The 16,990-nt window shown below is 40.1% G+C and overlaps 1 protein-coding gene across 2 annotated transcripts in view; it reads right to left on the bottom strand.

The window, feature by feature from the left end:
- Positions 1–16,990, bottom strand: part of LOC306772060 (striatin-like) — a 42,929-nt gene that overhangs the window by 12,086 nt on the left and 13,853 nt on the right. Inside the window, exons 2-7 of one of the 2 annotated variants that reach the window (XM_079261449.1) lie at positions 11,092–11,195; positions 10,422–10,495; positions 9,131–9,215; positions 3,945–4,115; positions 3,727–3,862; positions 2,024–2,189 (exon numbers count right to left, since the gene is read on the bottom strand). In XM_079261449.1, coding sequence (XP_079117575.1) covers positions 2,024–2,189; positions 3,727–3,862; positions 3,945–4,115; positions 9,131–9,215; positions 10,422–10,495; positions 11,092–11,195 — 736 coding nt within the window. The remainder of the gene's footprint in view (positions 1–2,023; positions 2,190–3,726; positions 3,863–3,944; positions 4,116–9,130; positions 9,216–10,421; positions 10,496–11,091; positions 11,196–16,990) is intronic. The other variant, XM_079261450.1, reaches the window with a different exon arrangement.

Genomic DNA, 16,990 nt, shown 5'->3' with positions numbered 1-16,990 from the left:
ATAATCACAATGAGTGATATTTCAAAACCTAAAACACAGACTACATATGTCCACATGCAGACATGTAAATCATTGTTTTGTTTTTTTGTTTTTTTTTAAAGAACAGTTTCTGATTGAATAAATCTGCGTTTTTGCTTGAATGACAGGCCAAATCAGAGAAAAATATCTTCGTTTTCTGCTACGTGTGGACAAGACCCTATGTCAGAGTGTCAAACTCCATTCCTAGAGGGCCGGTATCTGGCAGGTTTTTGTTGCTTCCTTCTGCCAACACAGCTAATTCAAATCAAATGGATCCACCAGCTTCTTGTCAACATATTTATGGATTTCGGTCAGGTGTGTTGGAGCATGGAGACAACAAAAACCTGCCCTCGAGGACTGGAGTTTGACACCCCTGCCCTATGTCAAGCTCTGCACAAATCTGCTAATTAAATCTGATGTGTGTCAGGTGTGTTGCTGCACAGGAACGCCAATAACTTGCAGGACCAAAGTCAGAGGTGGAAAATCCAGGTGCCAGGAAGTAAAAATCCTGGCAGCTGCTCCAACCAGCTGAATTTAATTAGCTCAGCTCCACCGCGAGGAAGATGAGCCTGTTTGTGAAAACACCTGTTCTAAATGCACAAGTAGATCCAAAAACATGGCGGGCCTTTTACTTTATGGCACCTGGATTATGGACCTCTGGCTGAAGTTGGCACCCCTGCACTAAGGGCCGATTCCTGTTGCAGCCAGTTTGTAGTTTGTAGTGTCAGACCAGGGTAGCACGGTTATTGAATGATCACAGAAATGTTGCTTCAGGAACTAAATAACTGGACAGAAATGAATGGTTTTGGACGTGGCGTTTAGCTCAGGTGGTACATCAGACAGAGGCCACTGCTTCTCCATGCAGTCAGCATGGGCTCGATTTGATGTGATTTCAGAAGGAACAAAGAAGCAGATGATGAATTTAATGGCCCAATGTGATCTACTGCATTTTATGTCTTTGAGTTCGAACTTTATCATGCTCTCCCCCATCGTCACAATGCTTGTTATTGTCTTAAACTGACTTTGAAACTCGAAGACAGACTTTGAACTTTCCTCTGGTGGATGTATTAGCTAACAACCACACCAGCGTAAGCGACACGTGAAACTATGAGGGCAGTGATGTTTGAAACAAACATACAAACTTATGTCCGTACAAGGAGCATAAAAATGACTTAAGACAACAATAAACGCAACAGCTTGTTTGTTTACACAAGAAACCAGTTTCATCCTGAATGGCTGTTTCTGTTTTGATCATTTTTTCATGTCAAAATGATTATTCCCTTCAAACGCGATGGATGTAAACTCAACAAGATGAGACTAACAGTCCAGGTATGATCACAACTGCAACCTATAAATCGCTAATGTCATATGTATATGAAGACTGCAGACCAAAAGTGGTTTAGACTATGCTCCAGCTGCAGTCTTATTAAAGTGAGAATTAGTTTAGACTGTTTCTGACTTGTTGCATACACTGTCCACACGTTCAGCACTATCAGGGATTCGCTGAGAAGAATGTGGGAGGAGACCTTTTCTAGAGTAAAAACACTCTTGGAAGAAGAATGAGTGGTAAACAATGTCTCCTGACTCTTGAACCTGTTTTCCTGTTGCAGCATCATAAATGGCATTAAAAAAAAAAAAAACAACTGGAGCTTTATAGATTTATTTTTTATAGATGGTTTAAATAGGAATTTCTAAAACATGTCAACATTGCTACTGACTGCAAGGTTCCCAGGTCCTGTAGCTGCAAACCAAACTCAGATCATTATCCCTCCACCAACATGCTCACAGCATAGGAAGTGTTTGTGCTGATATGCTCTGTATGCGACCAGACATGTCCACTTCGGTCAAATGCAGCATTACCAGTCTAAGCCATGCTGCCATGTTCTGTTTAGAGAGAAGAAGGTTTCACCTGCAATCAATTCAGAGTGTGAAAGTTGGTGTGTTGGAGACCAGCAGCAGAATTTTGCTTAAACACTGAGAACTTGTTTAGCTGTAAATATCTCACCCCATTCTCCGCTGTCCTCGCCGCTTCTCGACTCGGGTGACCCGTCCAGCTCATCTGGACTCGCCAGGAAGTCAAAACCCTTCAGCGCCTCCTCAGTGTCGGGGTCGTCGCTGAGGTCGGATGTGGTGGAGGACGGGGTGGACGACTGCTTCTTCCTCACCATCTGCTGGAGTTCCCACATGAAGGAGATCAGATGCCTGTACTGTAAAGCTGCATTAACAAACCTGAGATATACATCTCGGTTACCTGGGTGGATTTACCCAGACATTTGCAATTATGACGAGCAGTATTACAAAACTGGCTTTTAACTCAGTAATCTAACTCTGGGTTTTCCATCTCAATCAGTACGTGGCCACATAAACAAACAGGAGTGATGTGATCTGAACAATCGCAAACATGGAAAAGCAGATAATTATTCTTCAAGATTTTAAGCACATCATCCAGACAAAAAGCAACAGTCTTGTTGCAGCAACAACCACAAAGGACTAATAGTATTGCTGACTCTGTTGCTGCGTAGATTTGTGGGATTATACTTACTAATATTATTTCATCGGACTCAGACCTGAACTTTAGAAGTCGCATTAAGACAGTTGTGAAGTCACCTTTTATCACTTACAGAACATAGAGAATTCAAGGACTGACGTCTCAACAGGATTCAGAAAAACTTGTCTAGACTAGACTACTGTAACGCTGCCCTTACAGGTCTCCCTAAAAAGTCCATCAGACAGCTGTAGTTAGTCCAGAATGGTACTCCAGTCCTCACGAAGATAGAGAAAGTGGATCCCATGACTCCAGTCCTCAGATCTTTACACCCTCTTCCTGTCTGTCAAAGATTCGAGTTCAAAATCCTGCTGTCAGTTTATAAAGTACTGAATGGTTTCAGACCAAAATACGTTCAGGATCTTCTGGTTCGTTATGAACCAATTAGATCTCTTAGGTCATCAGGGACAGGTCTACTTTCTGTTCCCAGAATAAAACCAAACATGGAGAGGGAGCGTTCAGTTTTTATGCTCCTCATTTGCGAAACAAACCCCCAGAAAACTGCAGGTCTGCCGAAACGCTCAGCTGTTTTAAATCAAGATTAAAAACTTTTTTATTTGCCGCCTCTAATCAAACTAACTGTTAATTTCTCACATGGTTTGTTTTCTTTTAAAGTGGCTCGATTATGTTGCTGCTCTCACAATCTTTGCACATACTTATACAGGATGTTCTAAAAATGAGCAGGTCATTTTCCAAGGGAACTGATTGGTTAGGAGGTGGTGCTTCTGTCTTTGGTGATCTCTTATCCAGAACATAACCTGTTCCCCAGCAGGTTATCCATTCAGCTGATGGTACCATGCTGACTGCTGTAAGATGTGAACCAGTGTTGCAGGACAGAAAACCCAGGGTTAACCCTGAAAATGCCTCTCCATGTTTGGTTTTATTCTGGGAACAGAAAGTAGACCTGTCCCTGATGACCTAAGAGATCTAATTGGTTCATAACGAACCAGAAGATCCTGAACGTATTTTGGTCTGAAACCATTCAGTACTTTATAAACTGACAGCAGGATTTTGAACTCGAATCTTTGACAGACAGGAAGACGGTGTAAAGATCTGAGGACTGGAGTAACAGAAAAACCAGCTTCACAGTTCAGGCCTCTGGTATCCGGCAGGACACTGTTAATTTCTGTGTCATTAAAAGATTTAAACATGTGCTGGCTTACAGTCGCCAGGTCTAAGATGGTTTTGTCCTTGGTATCGCTGTCCTCATCCTCATCTTCATCGCTGAACTCAGCGGCTGCCTTCTCTATGAACTTGAAGGCCTCCAGCACAGTGGCAGAGTCGGACACTTCGGGTTTACTGAAACACAACGTTTACTGTTAGTCATTGGAAAATGATCACAGTTTTTCCCAGTTCTGTCGGGACCAAGCCGATGTGGTACCTGACCATGCCGCTGTCCTTCATGGAGGACGGTTCGGTGCCGTTGACCATGGGCTCACTCTTCCTGTCCGATGGTTTCTCTCCGGAGTCTCCCGTTAGGCCTAGCAGCACCCTCACCCTCTGAGACTTCACATCCAGGATGGTGTCGGTGTAACCGACCTCCTGCAGGTACCTGAGCAACACACATAGTGGGTCAGAGTGTAAATCCTCAGACTGATTGTTATACAATAATAAACCAATTAAATCATTAACAATACAATGTTTTTTTATCCCATATTTCCAGTGTGGAGCTACAAGGCAATGTGCTACTTCCGAATCAGTTTACACTACAAGCTGGGAGTAAAATGAAAATGTTTTGTTGCGTTCTGGCCACTCGTTTACATGGTTACAGAGTGTTGGGGGGGATAAAAGATTCTCAATGGCATTCAGAGTGAAACTTTGTTGCATCGCAAGGCGAGTCTATTCAGTGTAAACTAGTGAGTCGTTCCCGAACGCATCAGAAGGGATTGAGCTTTATTTTGTCGGGCAGTCAGTTTCATCCGAGGAAAGATTATGATCATAGCATTATGAAAGAATGAAGGGCCTCTAAGAAGATGGGAAATGTATTCCGGCTGTAGCTTTATTCCTGTAGCTCGAACTGTCCTTGGGCAAGACACTGAACCTCAAGTTGCCCCCCGATGTGCCTATTTGGGTAGGAGTGTGTGTTCTCACTCATATGCAAGTCGCTTTAGATGAAAGCGTCTGCTAAATAACAGTAGAATAGAATAGAATAGAATAGAATAATGGTACCGAGGTAAAAATGGAGAAAATTGCAAATTTAAAGAGTTTAATGCTTTGATTTGAGCTTTTTTCCTTTATTAGCTTCATGTGATTTTGTGTTCAGTTGTTTGGTAAAAGGTTTGATTAAAATATTAAATATAACTTTATTTTTCAATGAAAAAATACACAAAAATGAAGGCTATTATGATTAAAAAAAAAAACTGCTTAACAACAAACAAACCCCTCATGATTGCAAAATGAGATAATAATGAAGGGATACTAAACGAAGAGCCATTTAGGAGCCGAAAGGGGTGACTCCTCCATGGGAGGCAAGTCAAAAAGAGCCAAATCTTTAAAAAAAAAAAAAAGCCCCACTTTCTATCATTTGTGTAAACTGTGACTGGAATCTTTGAGCTACAGTCACATCTTTTGCATCATTTTCCACTTGTTCACTAAAACTCTGTTTAAGCAAAAAGCGCTACAGCAGCAGTGGACCTCCGTGTCATATTTGTGTTATTTATGTCATCAGCGAAGATGCGTAGGTTACATGTGCCAGATAACTAGCGGTTAGCATACAACGCTTCTGTTGGGTTTTGTGTTTATGAGGAAACATCTGGGTGCGCCGTTAAAGTCTCACTGTCCAACTAGAGGTCTAATATGTGCATGTTGTTTCTGGTTCCATTTGCATTTTTTCCTGCATGGAGATAAACGTCTTTTTTTTCCCCTCCATTTTCTTTTCAAATATTTTCTCAAAAGGGAAACGTTTTGGGTGGAAATGTTGAGGTGTAAACTGAGCTGCAGAGCAGTGCTTCTCAAACATCCCTATGGAATAATTTCTCAGTCAAACACCTACAAAGCGGAAACAACACAGATCCAATTATTTAGTCAACCTTTCAAAACTCAGTTTATAGCATTTTTCACTCAGAGGGTTCATGACAAAGTGCTTTACATGTTAAAAACCAATAAATGTTTATATACAGACAGGTACAAGTAAACACACACACACACACACACACACACACACACACACACAAGCAAGCAAGAACAGTATAATGATGGCAAACCACGAAAGGCAGAAAAATTGTTCAGGTTCAAGTCAGTATTAGCCATGCTTATGGTATAATCCTGTTTAGGTTAAAATCCTATTTAGATTAAAATCATATTTAGGTTAAAATTATTTTAAGTTAAAATTACATTTAAATTAAAGCAGGTTTGATGGTTTCTTACAGTTCAAATAGGAGGTTTTAGACTTAATCAGATATTTTCATGATCTTCTAACCCTTTAAACTCAATATAACTCAATCTCCAGATCTCCCCACCCCCCAAGTACTATCACTTATATCATCAGCAGATTTCGAGGAAAGGTAGTGTGTAACAGTGGAGTAAATTGCAAAAGATAGATTATGTTGATCTACAAAGGTTTTCCAGGCATTTGCATCCTGTCCAGAAGGTTTACAACCCAGCAAAAACCAGTGTTTATTGAGAGACTATATGGTACATACACAGTGAGATTCACATTATTCATAACATTTTCATTGTAAAAATCATCTGTAAATAGATGAAATGATAATGAAGCTACTTGATTTTAAATTTACATAATTCAGATAGCTTAAATTAATGTTATACCCAATAAGGAGCAGCTGAGGGTCAACAAATGAGCAAAAAGTGCTTATAAACAGCTTGCTGGTGAAAACAAACCCTGCATCATACCAGTGTCCATGTTGAAGTGTGCATCTTATTGTATTGTTTCTCTAATAATTTTGGTTTCCATAATGTATCCATAATGTCATACAGTTATATTAATGCCCTCAGTGTCAAGTCTAGAGAAGGATATATGGTGAATCTAGTGGCAGTAGGACTAAACAAATACCCTTTTCTACCCGCCATCACATTGTAAAGGAGCAGCTAATGAGAAACACTGAGAACGTCACGTTACTGAAACCAGCCATTTAATGGTATTTTTGGCATCTGTACAAAAACAACCATGAGTTTTAAACAGTAATATTATCACAAATGTTTTACTAGCCAGTCACAAAATTATCTTTACAAACTGTCAGATATTTTGAAGAGTTTTAATGTACAGTCCGCACTGCCACACTCGATAGTCGCCAGCTAGTTATAACACGTTTCTGGGTTTTTGTGTCTTAACAAGAACGAGATCTTGTTTTTGCAGAACAGGTGTGTTGTTTTGCAGCCAACCACAACATCTTTTGGAATATTTAAAGGAAACTCAACTCAACAAACATGATAAAAAATATGCAATAATCAGCGCTGAAAATTCAGTGGCGTTAAGTTGAGCAACCTTTTGTTTTTACTGAAGAAAAACCTGGGTGTGACAAAGTCCACCAACGTTCCTGGATGTTTGTACCTGCCTGTAAAGGATTCTTGAAAAAATTCCTTGATCCAAGTGATGATATTGATCACCCCAAAAATCTAATAATAGCTTCTGCCTTGGTTCCAGTAAATAAAGCAAAGGAAAGAGAAAAGAAAAAAAAAATGCGATAACAAGGTGACTCACAAGTAGCTTAAAACCATTTAAAGCCTTGATGATTTCCATTTAGATGGTAAATCTTCTGCATGCGAAAGACTAAATCAGATCAACTTCATGACAAGATTCAGAGTCCTGACTGAAGCTTCAACCTGTAACCTCGCGGCAAAACACGATTATACCAACGTAGCAGAAACATAACAGTTTTACAGCTCAGACTTAAAGAAGTCAGAAACAGCATCTGGAAAAAGACGACAGGAAAAGTTGTTCGTGTGTGAGGTTTCTAGCGGTTCTGGATCTAAAGAAATCTGAAGACGATTTTTCCCTCAAACATGAAGCGAAAACATTAAGTCTGACCTCAAACCGAAGCAAAGTAGAACCTGATCGGTACCAGCCGCTGAACAGAACCTGAATCCACAGAGCAGAACTGGATTGGTACCGTCCACTGAGTATCTTCATCAGCCTAACTCAGAAGTTTGCTTACGAAGCTGCTCACAGCTGGAACGGTTAAACTCCTCTTCCTCAACAGGATCTTGGTACCGCAGACAGCAGGACGGTTCTGGTTCGAAGGGATGGAGGTTTGTTCTGAACGGCATTGAGTGTTTGTTCAGAGGTCAGCCTCCTCCTCCTCCTCCTCCTCCTGCTCCTGTACCAGCCTCTCCGATCGCAACAGGCCTCCACACAATCCTCCATTCACTGTCACCACACACCCATGCACCCGCGCGCGCACACACACACGCAGCCACAGTCCAAACACAGCATTGAAGCGGCACCCTTACACACTGCGATGCACGGTGAGAGTGGTTTTAAAACGTTTAAAAGCAGAGGATGCAAATCAGAACTTCTGCTAACTTTTACTTATGTTTATTCATGTGTAATATGTCTCTATATAAGTGAAAAAGAGTGGTCGCTATGAGTTATTATCCAATCAGAAGCAGCTCTGCATCAAACAGAAACATGTCTCCATCAGCACCATCAGATCCAGTCCAAGTCCGGTCCAAAAAGTCTGTTCCTGAAGTCTAGTCCATGTCCAGCCTTAAAGTCTTGTGCTAAAGTCCACTTTGAGTCTGGCCCTAAAGTTGGATCAGAGTCTGGTCCTGGTCACATCTTAAAGTCCAATTCTAAAGTCCAGTTTGTGTCTGATCCTCAAGTCTGTTCTAAGTCTTGTTCTAAAATCCAGTTCTAAAGTGATCCTAAAATCTGGACCGAGTCTGATCCTAAAATTTGAACTCAAGTCTGGTCTGACTCTGGACTTAAAGTCTGGTCCTAAAGGTGAAAAATGTTAGAACAAATTGTTTAAACTTTGAAAAAAAACAACAAAAAAAGCTCTGTTTGGGACAAAAACACGATGCTCCTGCATCTGCAGATGTTCTGAAAAAAACAAACAAGCAAGCAAAAAAAACAAAAAAAAAAAAAACAGGCTCCAAAGACACAGTAAACTCATCACAAATACTTAATTTTCCATGAATGTTAGGAGCACACAAATTAACATTACAGAAACTTAACGACCCACAGTTTATCAAGACATTGAGCTTATAACAGATGCTCAACAGTCCTGCAGTGCTAACAAGCAGTGAACTCACCACCGGTTCAGGCTTCAGTATTTTTTTTTTTGTTTGTGTAGTTTTCTGGAATAAAATTGTCTTATAGGATTTTAACAGTTGTCTAACCACACACACGCACGCACGCACGCACACACGCACGCACACACACACACACACACACACACACACACACACACACACACACACACACACACACACACGCGCGCGCGCACACAGTTCCCAGTGGATGCGTGTGTTTGAGTCCCATTAAATGAGTTAATCTCCACAAGGAAGATGTTTTCATCCCTGAGACACACTTAAACTCACTGCCTGCTGTCCCACGATGCCGTGGACGTGTGTGTGTGTGTGTGTGTGTGCGTGTGTGAGGGAACTTACTGTCTGAGAAGCTGACGTCCTTGTTTCCAGCTAAGCTGATGGCTGCTGTTTGGAGAACTCGGAGCGTCGCCATCATTCCCTTCATCTGTGGCAGAGAAACAAAGACAAAGACTTAGAGGCGAACCATCTTGGGTAAATCACGATTCAGGGTGCAGTGATTTGATCACCTGGTCACTTGGAGTGGTGACCAGGTAAGACATAGCGTAGGAGAGAGGTGATGGATGGTCTTGAATGTTTGCACAGGATATTGAAGTTGACCCCACGTTTAACCGAAAGTTTACGTAATGAGAGAGAAAAAACCTTAATGGGGAAAAAGGATCCATTGAAGATCCAGCCAGATAGTTTAATAATAAAATCACAGTACCCTGAATCGTAAGCAAATTGAATCATGAGGTACCTAAGATGGTACGCCTCTACTACAAGTGTCAACGAAACAAGCATGATTGGTTCCTGTGCTGTGACATCGTCAGAGGGGTGGAGTCAAAGACCAGAAGCACTAAAAACTAAAAAGATATGATGGTATTTAATTTATTGTCCTTTTAGTGAAAATTGTCTTGAGATTTATGCTTTGACTATTTATGTCTTCACAATACGACACCACCTCAATATTAATCAACCAATATAACCGCACCATAGCCTGTAAATAAAAAGATGGACGTAGCCTCCGTGACGTCACCCATAGGTTTCTGAAGAGCTGAATTGAAGCTCGGTGGGCGGTTCCCACCATCGCCACCTTGCCAAAGGCATGCATGTCGTCTCGCCCAGAAAATAAAAATATGGGCAAAGAGGTAGCGCTGAGAGGAGGGCTGTGAGCATCATGGTGGATGATTGACATTGAGCGAACTTCGAGCTTTCTGTAGCTAAGAGCTAACCCGGAGATAACAGGAGCTAACCAGCTAACGGGGATAAGCGGGCTAAAGCTAAGTCACGTTGTTAACCGGCTAAAAACCGCGGTTGATCTACGTTCTTCTTACTTGAAGCGGGAGATTGGGTACCTGTCAATCAAAAGGACACACCCCTAAATATGCAAAATTTTGAAATTCAATTACTCTTAAACGGGCGAGTTAGAATAAAATTCATTCCCCTCACAGTTGTCATGAAGGTAAACCTGACCTATTAAACCTAAAATGGATTTTTGAACCATGGTTACAGTTTTTTTTTTTTTTTTTTTTTTAAATCGGTCAACATCATGATGAGAAGCGGTGAGGCTGGACCATCACTATGACTCAAGTGTAACTTTTTTTTTATCAGCAGAAGAAGAGGAAGAAGAAGGAAAACAAGTTAGTCTCACCTGAGTCGTAGCTGGGAGGTTTCAGGTCTCCCTGGTTCAGCTCCGTCCCATATTTCAGTTTGTGGTATTTAGCTCTGAGGATGAAAATAAACCAAATTATCAAGGCTGCGTTTTCCTCACACACAGGAGGGTGGAGCGTAAACATCCCAACATCCTCACTCTTTATTAATCCTACAACTAATGAAACACCAGGGGCCTCATTTATCACCCGTTGTCAGAAACTGTGCTAAACTCCATCCTATAAATAAAACTAAGGTGGTTTGTAAAAAAAAGTAAATAAATCTGTATTTATTAAACCCAGTCATAGCAGGTTATATAGTAATCAGCTGTTGATAAATCCCACATGGTCTAAATCAGCCGTGCATTCCTGTTCACGATCACTTCTATTCAGAATCAATCTCAGTTAACCAGAGACGGAGACAACTCGTCCCTTTAGAACCCACAGAAATCTCTCGTCTTCCTCAGAGTGATGGCGAGGAAGAAAGAAGAAAGTTCTGGTAAGCTGACCAAAGATCTCTGTTTAGTTCATCGATTTAGATTCAGTTAAAATTTTTAGATCTAAATTTAAAGACCAGAACGATCAGAAGGAATTGATTTCTATCTGTAAAGTGCCTTCAGGTGATTTTGTGTTGTATAAATAAAGCTAAATTGAATAAAAGCATAATCTTACCTCTCCTGTTTGAGGGCGTACTCCAGCATCTTGATCCGCCTCACCAGGTCCTTTTTCAGGTTCTCCTGGCCCCGTCGCTCCCCCTGCAGGAAGGCAATCTGCGCCTGCAGAGAAACATCACAGTTCCAACAACCCGTTCACACAGCAGGATTAAACCCCTGCATGGGAAAAGTTCAGCTCATTTCTTAAGTTTAAAGACAAAAACTGGGGCAGCGTTTAGTTTAAACAGATCCAGGACCCGACCCGTAAACAGAGCTCAAGTCAAATATTTCTAAATTTAATTTCTTCATCTAAACTTTCTGGAAAATAAAGGAAAAATCCTGGTGAAAAACAAATAAAAAAGGTTCAGAAATGACAGAAATGGTATGGGTGGAAAATCGAAGCAAAAAAAATCAATGATTTGGATTTTTTGCTTCACAATTTTCAAATGTTTTTTTTTTTTTTTTTCAAGTAAATAAAAATAATCTATTATAATTTTTTTTTTGTCCTTTTTTATTATTTTTTCATTGATCTGTTTACTTGTCTTCTTGGGCATTATAGCAGCAGAATCATCACAGCCCTAAGAAATATATTTCTGGTTTCATTTTCAATGCTGAAATATTTCACTTAGGTCGAATAAAACTTTTATTTGTTATGAAATAAACAAATAAATAAATCACAATAAAGAAACATATAGACATGAAAATCTTGTCTGGCAATTTTTATCACATGAAAAAACATTAACTTCATTTTGCGTTTCAAAAACATTAAACTACCACCACCCAAGTATTTATTTGGTTAAATGAATAAACTAATTAAACTAAAACTAAACTAAATGCCTGCTGAAAAAAAACTTTCCATGAAAAAAGCTTTAAATCGGGGCGTCCGACGTCGGTCCTCAAGCGCCGCTGTCCTGCAGGTTTATATTATAAACCTTATAAACTAATATTTTGTTGAACAATCCTTTAATGTTTCCGCTACAGTCAGGTGTTTTCTGTTCCTCTCAGTCAGACTTCTGCACCTGTTGACAGGTATTTTGTCCCACTGTTCAACAGAAAAGTGCTCTAATTTGTCCAGGACACATTTGTTTTAACTCAATTAAATGAAAAAACTGTCTTATATTACTAAATTATACTTTTGCAAATTTTTAGTTATTGTTCCTTTTTTAAGTCTCCAGTTATTTGAGTGACTGTTGTAAATTCAGTCTTTTCTTTAATGAAAGGGGATAAATACGTATGAGCACAACTGTTCCTGGAAACCCTGCAGAATTGTGGCCCTTGAGGCCCACCCCTGCTTTAAATGGATTAGGATTTTTTTTCCACCTGTCTGCAAAACTCAAGTCAAATATATTTATTCAAAAAGGCTGAATTGAACTATGTTATAGAAAATATCGAGACAGAATAACAGATAAATAAAATAAGAACTGATGGAAAAGAGATTTTTTTCTTAAACACTTAAGAAAAAAGTTGAATTTATTCTGCTTTTTTATTTCCTGGATGCTGCAGGACATAAAATCTCTCTGAGATGTAAAGCAACGAAAAAACCAATCAGTAAGAGACGAAAGAATCACAAGAAGGAAGAGAATGAAACAGAGCGATTCTGGATGAAGGTGATGATGATGATGAGGAGTCTGCTCTGGAAACACTGGGAGTGTGGTGGTCACATGTCAGGGAGCCTGGGGGCCACCATCATCTGAACTAAACTCAGCGAAACAGCTGCTGACCTTCTGAATGTCTCTTCCTCATCTTCATCATCCAATTCCCCCACAGACATCATTAAAGTTTTATTAACTCCAAATCTGCTTTCGTTTGGATCTAATTTAGAGCTCGGTTTCCCCGCAGACTCTCAGAAATCTAAACATGGAGGTGTTAGGAAACACAGACTAAACCCTTCAGCTGACAGCGGGAAGAGGACAACTCGCAGCCCAAGATGCGCCCATCAGACAGCCCGGACTTTCCTGAGGAATAAAACCCAGAAACTTGATCTCTGCTGGCAGCTTAGTCAGCAGGTTCAGAGGCCGCCGACCCCAAAGCCTCCTGGGAAACAAGGTGGATTGACCCCCAGTCCTCATCTGATCCTTCTTAATGCCTGAACATGAAGCAGCAGCGTGGGAACAGAGGGCAGGGAACCAATCACAGACCTGGGACCACTTTTTCTCGGATGAGGGACTCTAAACCAAACTTCACCAGAACTTCTAAATTCTGATACATTTTAAGATTTTCAGTGTCCAAAGCAGCTCGATTCCCTGTTCAGGAAAATTAAAAGTTCTGGTCTGGCTTTCCAAACCAGCTTCTGCTGAAAACACAGCACAGCTGATCTGGAACATCAGCCTCTGCAGAGATCTGGAAGCAGTCGCTGTAAATATCACAAATCTGTCAAAACAATGCAAATATCTTCAGGTTTCAGGCTGTTGTTCGATCAATGGCTTAATTAATTGGACAGGCATGAATATAAGTATTATGCTTGAGCCTGTGCCTTTTCAGTCACGATATGATGTGTTTTTTGTACTAAACACATTTGTTGTTTACTATGTGACTGAATAAACTCGAAGGTGGAACTCTGACTGCTGCCTACTTCAGGTTCATACAACACCTTCATACAACCGAACTTTAAACCAGAAAATAAAAATAATCCCAGAAGAAAAGGATGTTCTCAAACCATAATGGACCTGAAAATCTACAAGCAATCTCCGAACACATAAGACATAAAGAGCCCCCCCCCCTCCACCCTCCTCAGTTCAAAAGCATTGATAAAACACTTCTAAAATGTTTCCGAACATTTAAAGGCCCCAAACTTAAGGAATAAACCCGTTGTGTTGGTTAAGAAGCAGTTTGAACTGGATCTTTAGGCTCTCAGACACACAATTTGTTTTCATTTCTTTTGTTTCAACGGTGAAAATCAACAAAAATAAGACAGTCTAGTGTATTATATCTCAGAATGGTGAGCAGAAACTAGACAAGTGGAGGACAAAAACTGTCTACAACTAATCTAAAAGTAATGATGTCCTACAGAAATAGGAACAAATCCAGCCAAGACCCGAACCAGGATTTAAGAGATGCATCTGGACCTTATGTTGATCCATCTACTGTTGGCTGAAGCCTCATTAGAAATGTTCTCCTTGGTCGTGTCGCTGTCAATAAGCCATTCTTGAGAAAGGGTAACATGAAGACAAGGCTGAGATATGGCACATGACACAAGAGCTGGAATAAAGATGGAGGGACGTATCATCCCCAGAAACCAGACCTCAACATGCCTGAAGCAGTGTTGGATCATCTGGAACAAGGATCATGGAGAGCTATCCCTGAAGAAATCAGCTGTCAAAGAAGAAAATGGATATGTTCTTTCCCTAAAGTCAAACGAACCTGGTGGTAAATCCGTTGCCATCCTCCAGGTTAAAGTTACCTTTCAGATGCAAGGAAGGTTTCCAGATATCAGAATGAATCAGAAGTTCTTACATTGTAGCTTTCTGCTTTTTTTTTTTTTTTTTTTTTTAACAGTGAACAAGTTTTGGAATAAATCATCTTTCAATGTTTATATAAGGAGATACAATCCTCTTTTCTAACAGAGAGGATGCACACAAATGTGGAGGAGGAAGTAGGACACTTTATTCGTATCTGGTGCTCATCAGAACTGGGTCGCTCCTCACTCCAGGCCAATGTATCTGCTTTTCTCTGAGATGGAAACTTCAATCTGAGGCTGGACGTAGGGTTACTGAGGTCACTGTAGGGCAGTATTTCTCACTACAATCCGCATGACCCCCTTCCATGCATGTTTTTAGAGGAAACCCTACCTTAACACACCTGAATGAAATAAAGGGTTTGTTTTCAGGCTACAAAGAACTTGATGAAGTTTAATAACCTCACGCGGTTTGGAGGAGGGACATGTCTAAAATAAGCAGGGTAGGGGGTCCTGAGGACTGGAATAGAGAGACGCTGCTGTAGGGTCAAGTCCTAGTTGGTGATGTTGGTTCATCTCCATGGTAACGGAAACTGCAAATACACAATTGCAGAAAAAACACATACAAAGCACATGTAGTACAAAGCCAAAGCCATAAAACCACTACTTCCATCCCAACTGGTCCAGTTAGAGGGCCATCCGTCCTGGTCTTGTTGGAGGTTTTTCCTCTGGATTCTAGTTCTAGAGGAGTTTTCCTTCCTGGCTCTGGTTCTGATGTAAGTTTTACCTCCTGGTTTTGGTTTTCTTCTTGGTTCTAGTTCCTTGTTCAGCTCAGGCTTGAGGATTGAATAAAAAAGATGATTTTATCTAATCCATCGGTTTCCATGGCAATGTAATTATTTTGAAGAACTGGTTTATATTATTACAGTGACAAACTGGATAAATGTGGATTAGGATTGGTTTTGTGTTAACTGCACTATGATGAACTGGATTTAACTGGACTGTGTCTGTAAAGTTACCTTGACACGACGTTTGGTAAGCTTACAGCAGGTGATTTTTGTTGTGTTCTGATTAATGAAATATGAAAACAGAAAGAACATGTATTAATCGTCAGTATTCCTAAAGTAGCTTGTCTCGCCGAGTTATTCGGTTTATCTCCGTGTTCTTACACCACAGATGTGAAGCTGATTAATCATTTGCTGTTTTTACATCGTCTAAGCTCTTTGATGCTCCCTCGTCTGTTGCCATGGTGTCCGAGGATGATGGTGAACTCAGTGGGATGTTTGGTAGCCTTGTGTGTAGGAAGGCATCTGCAGCATGATGTAGGTGTCTTTCTTCAGAAATATAGATTCAATGACACGTGTTAACGTGGTGTTTCAGCGGATAAAAATCCTCTCTCAGTGGAGTAGAAAGCAGATTATAATCAAGGTCATGCTGAGGTACCGGCACACGAATACCAGACTTTCCACCAAGTTTCTATTAAAGTGCTCTGATGACCTGATGCTGACGCATTTCTCTGCTTCGATTCTGTTTTCACCCAAAGGTTTCCACTCCAGTTAGACTGAAAATCAACTGATTGAGGGAAAGCTCTCCAGTTCTTATCAGCCAGACTATCATATTTTCACTCCATCGCCTCCTTCATCACTACAACTATAGAATAATAGGAATGCCAAAAAAATTAAAATAATTGAAAAAAAAAATTACATATACATATAGAGATATACATATATATATATATATATATATATATATATATATATATATATATATATATATATATATATATATATATATATATAAAATTTTATTTTATTTTATTTTTTTTCAAAATAAAGATATCTCTTAGAAACAAATAAATTAACATTAAAATAATATTCAGAACTTCGGAACAATAATTATTTCTCTATATTTGTCAATTGATTTTAACATAGAATAACATTTTTAATAGTTTTTAATGATTTGTCTAAATATTTCCTCATGTATTTATGTCTTTATGCATATTTGCTTGGTAATGTTTATGGTTTAAATGTAGAAAATGAAACCTCACATGGACAAAATATAAATTAAAGTGATTTTTATTTATTAAACATCAAATTAATACCTTCTATGTTATTGTCATATTTACAATTGATCCTGTGGGCAATACTGGAACGTCTGGCAGGCATGTCTTGGGCCCTGGTTTGTGTGTCTGACCCTGCTCTGAGGTTTGATCACATCAAAACCCCTCTGAGACTATCACCCCATTTAGCAGGGAGCATTAACGTTGTCATGGACGACCATCTTAGTTTGGGATGGGACACATCCGGGTTTCCTGATGCTTAAATCCAGAGCAGTGAAGGGATTATTCCTCCACAAGACAAGAAGAGCCGGAGGGAAAGTATAAGCCCCCCCCCCCCCCCCCCCCCCCCCCCCCCCCGCCCCCCCCCCACACACACACACACACACACATAGAATGTAAACTATGCATCTAACACATCGCCAGTTTGATTCTGTTCGTCAATCCACCAACAACCTTCAAATCTTC

Source organism: Telmatherina bonti (genome assembly GCF_933228915.1).
Source record: "Telmatherina bonti genome assembly, chromosome: 3".
In the NCBI taxonomy this organism is placed as follows: Eukaryota; Metazoa; Chordata; class Actinopteri; order Atheriniformes; family Telmatherinidae; genus Telmatherina; species Telmatherina bonti.
Note: the sequence above shows the minus strand (reverse complement) of the source record. Positions and strands in the feature narration are given on the sequence as shown.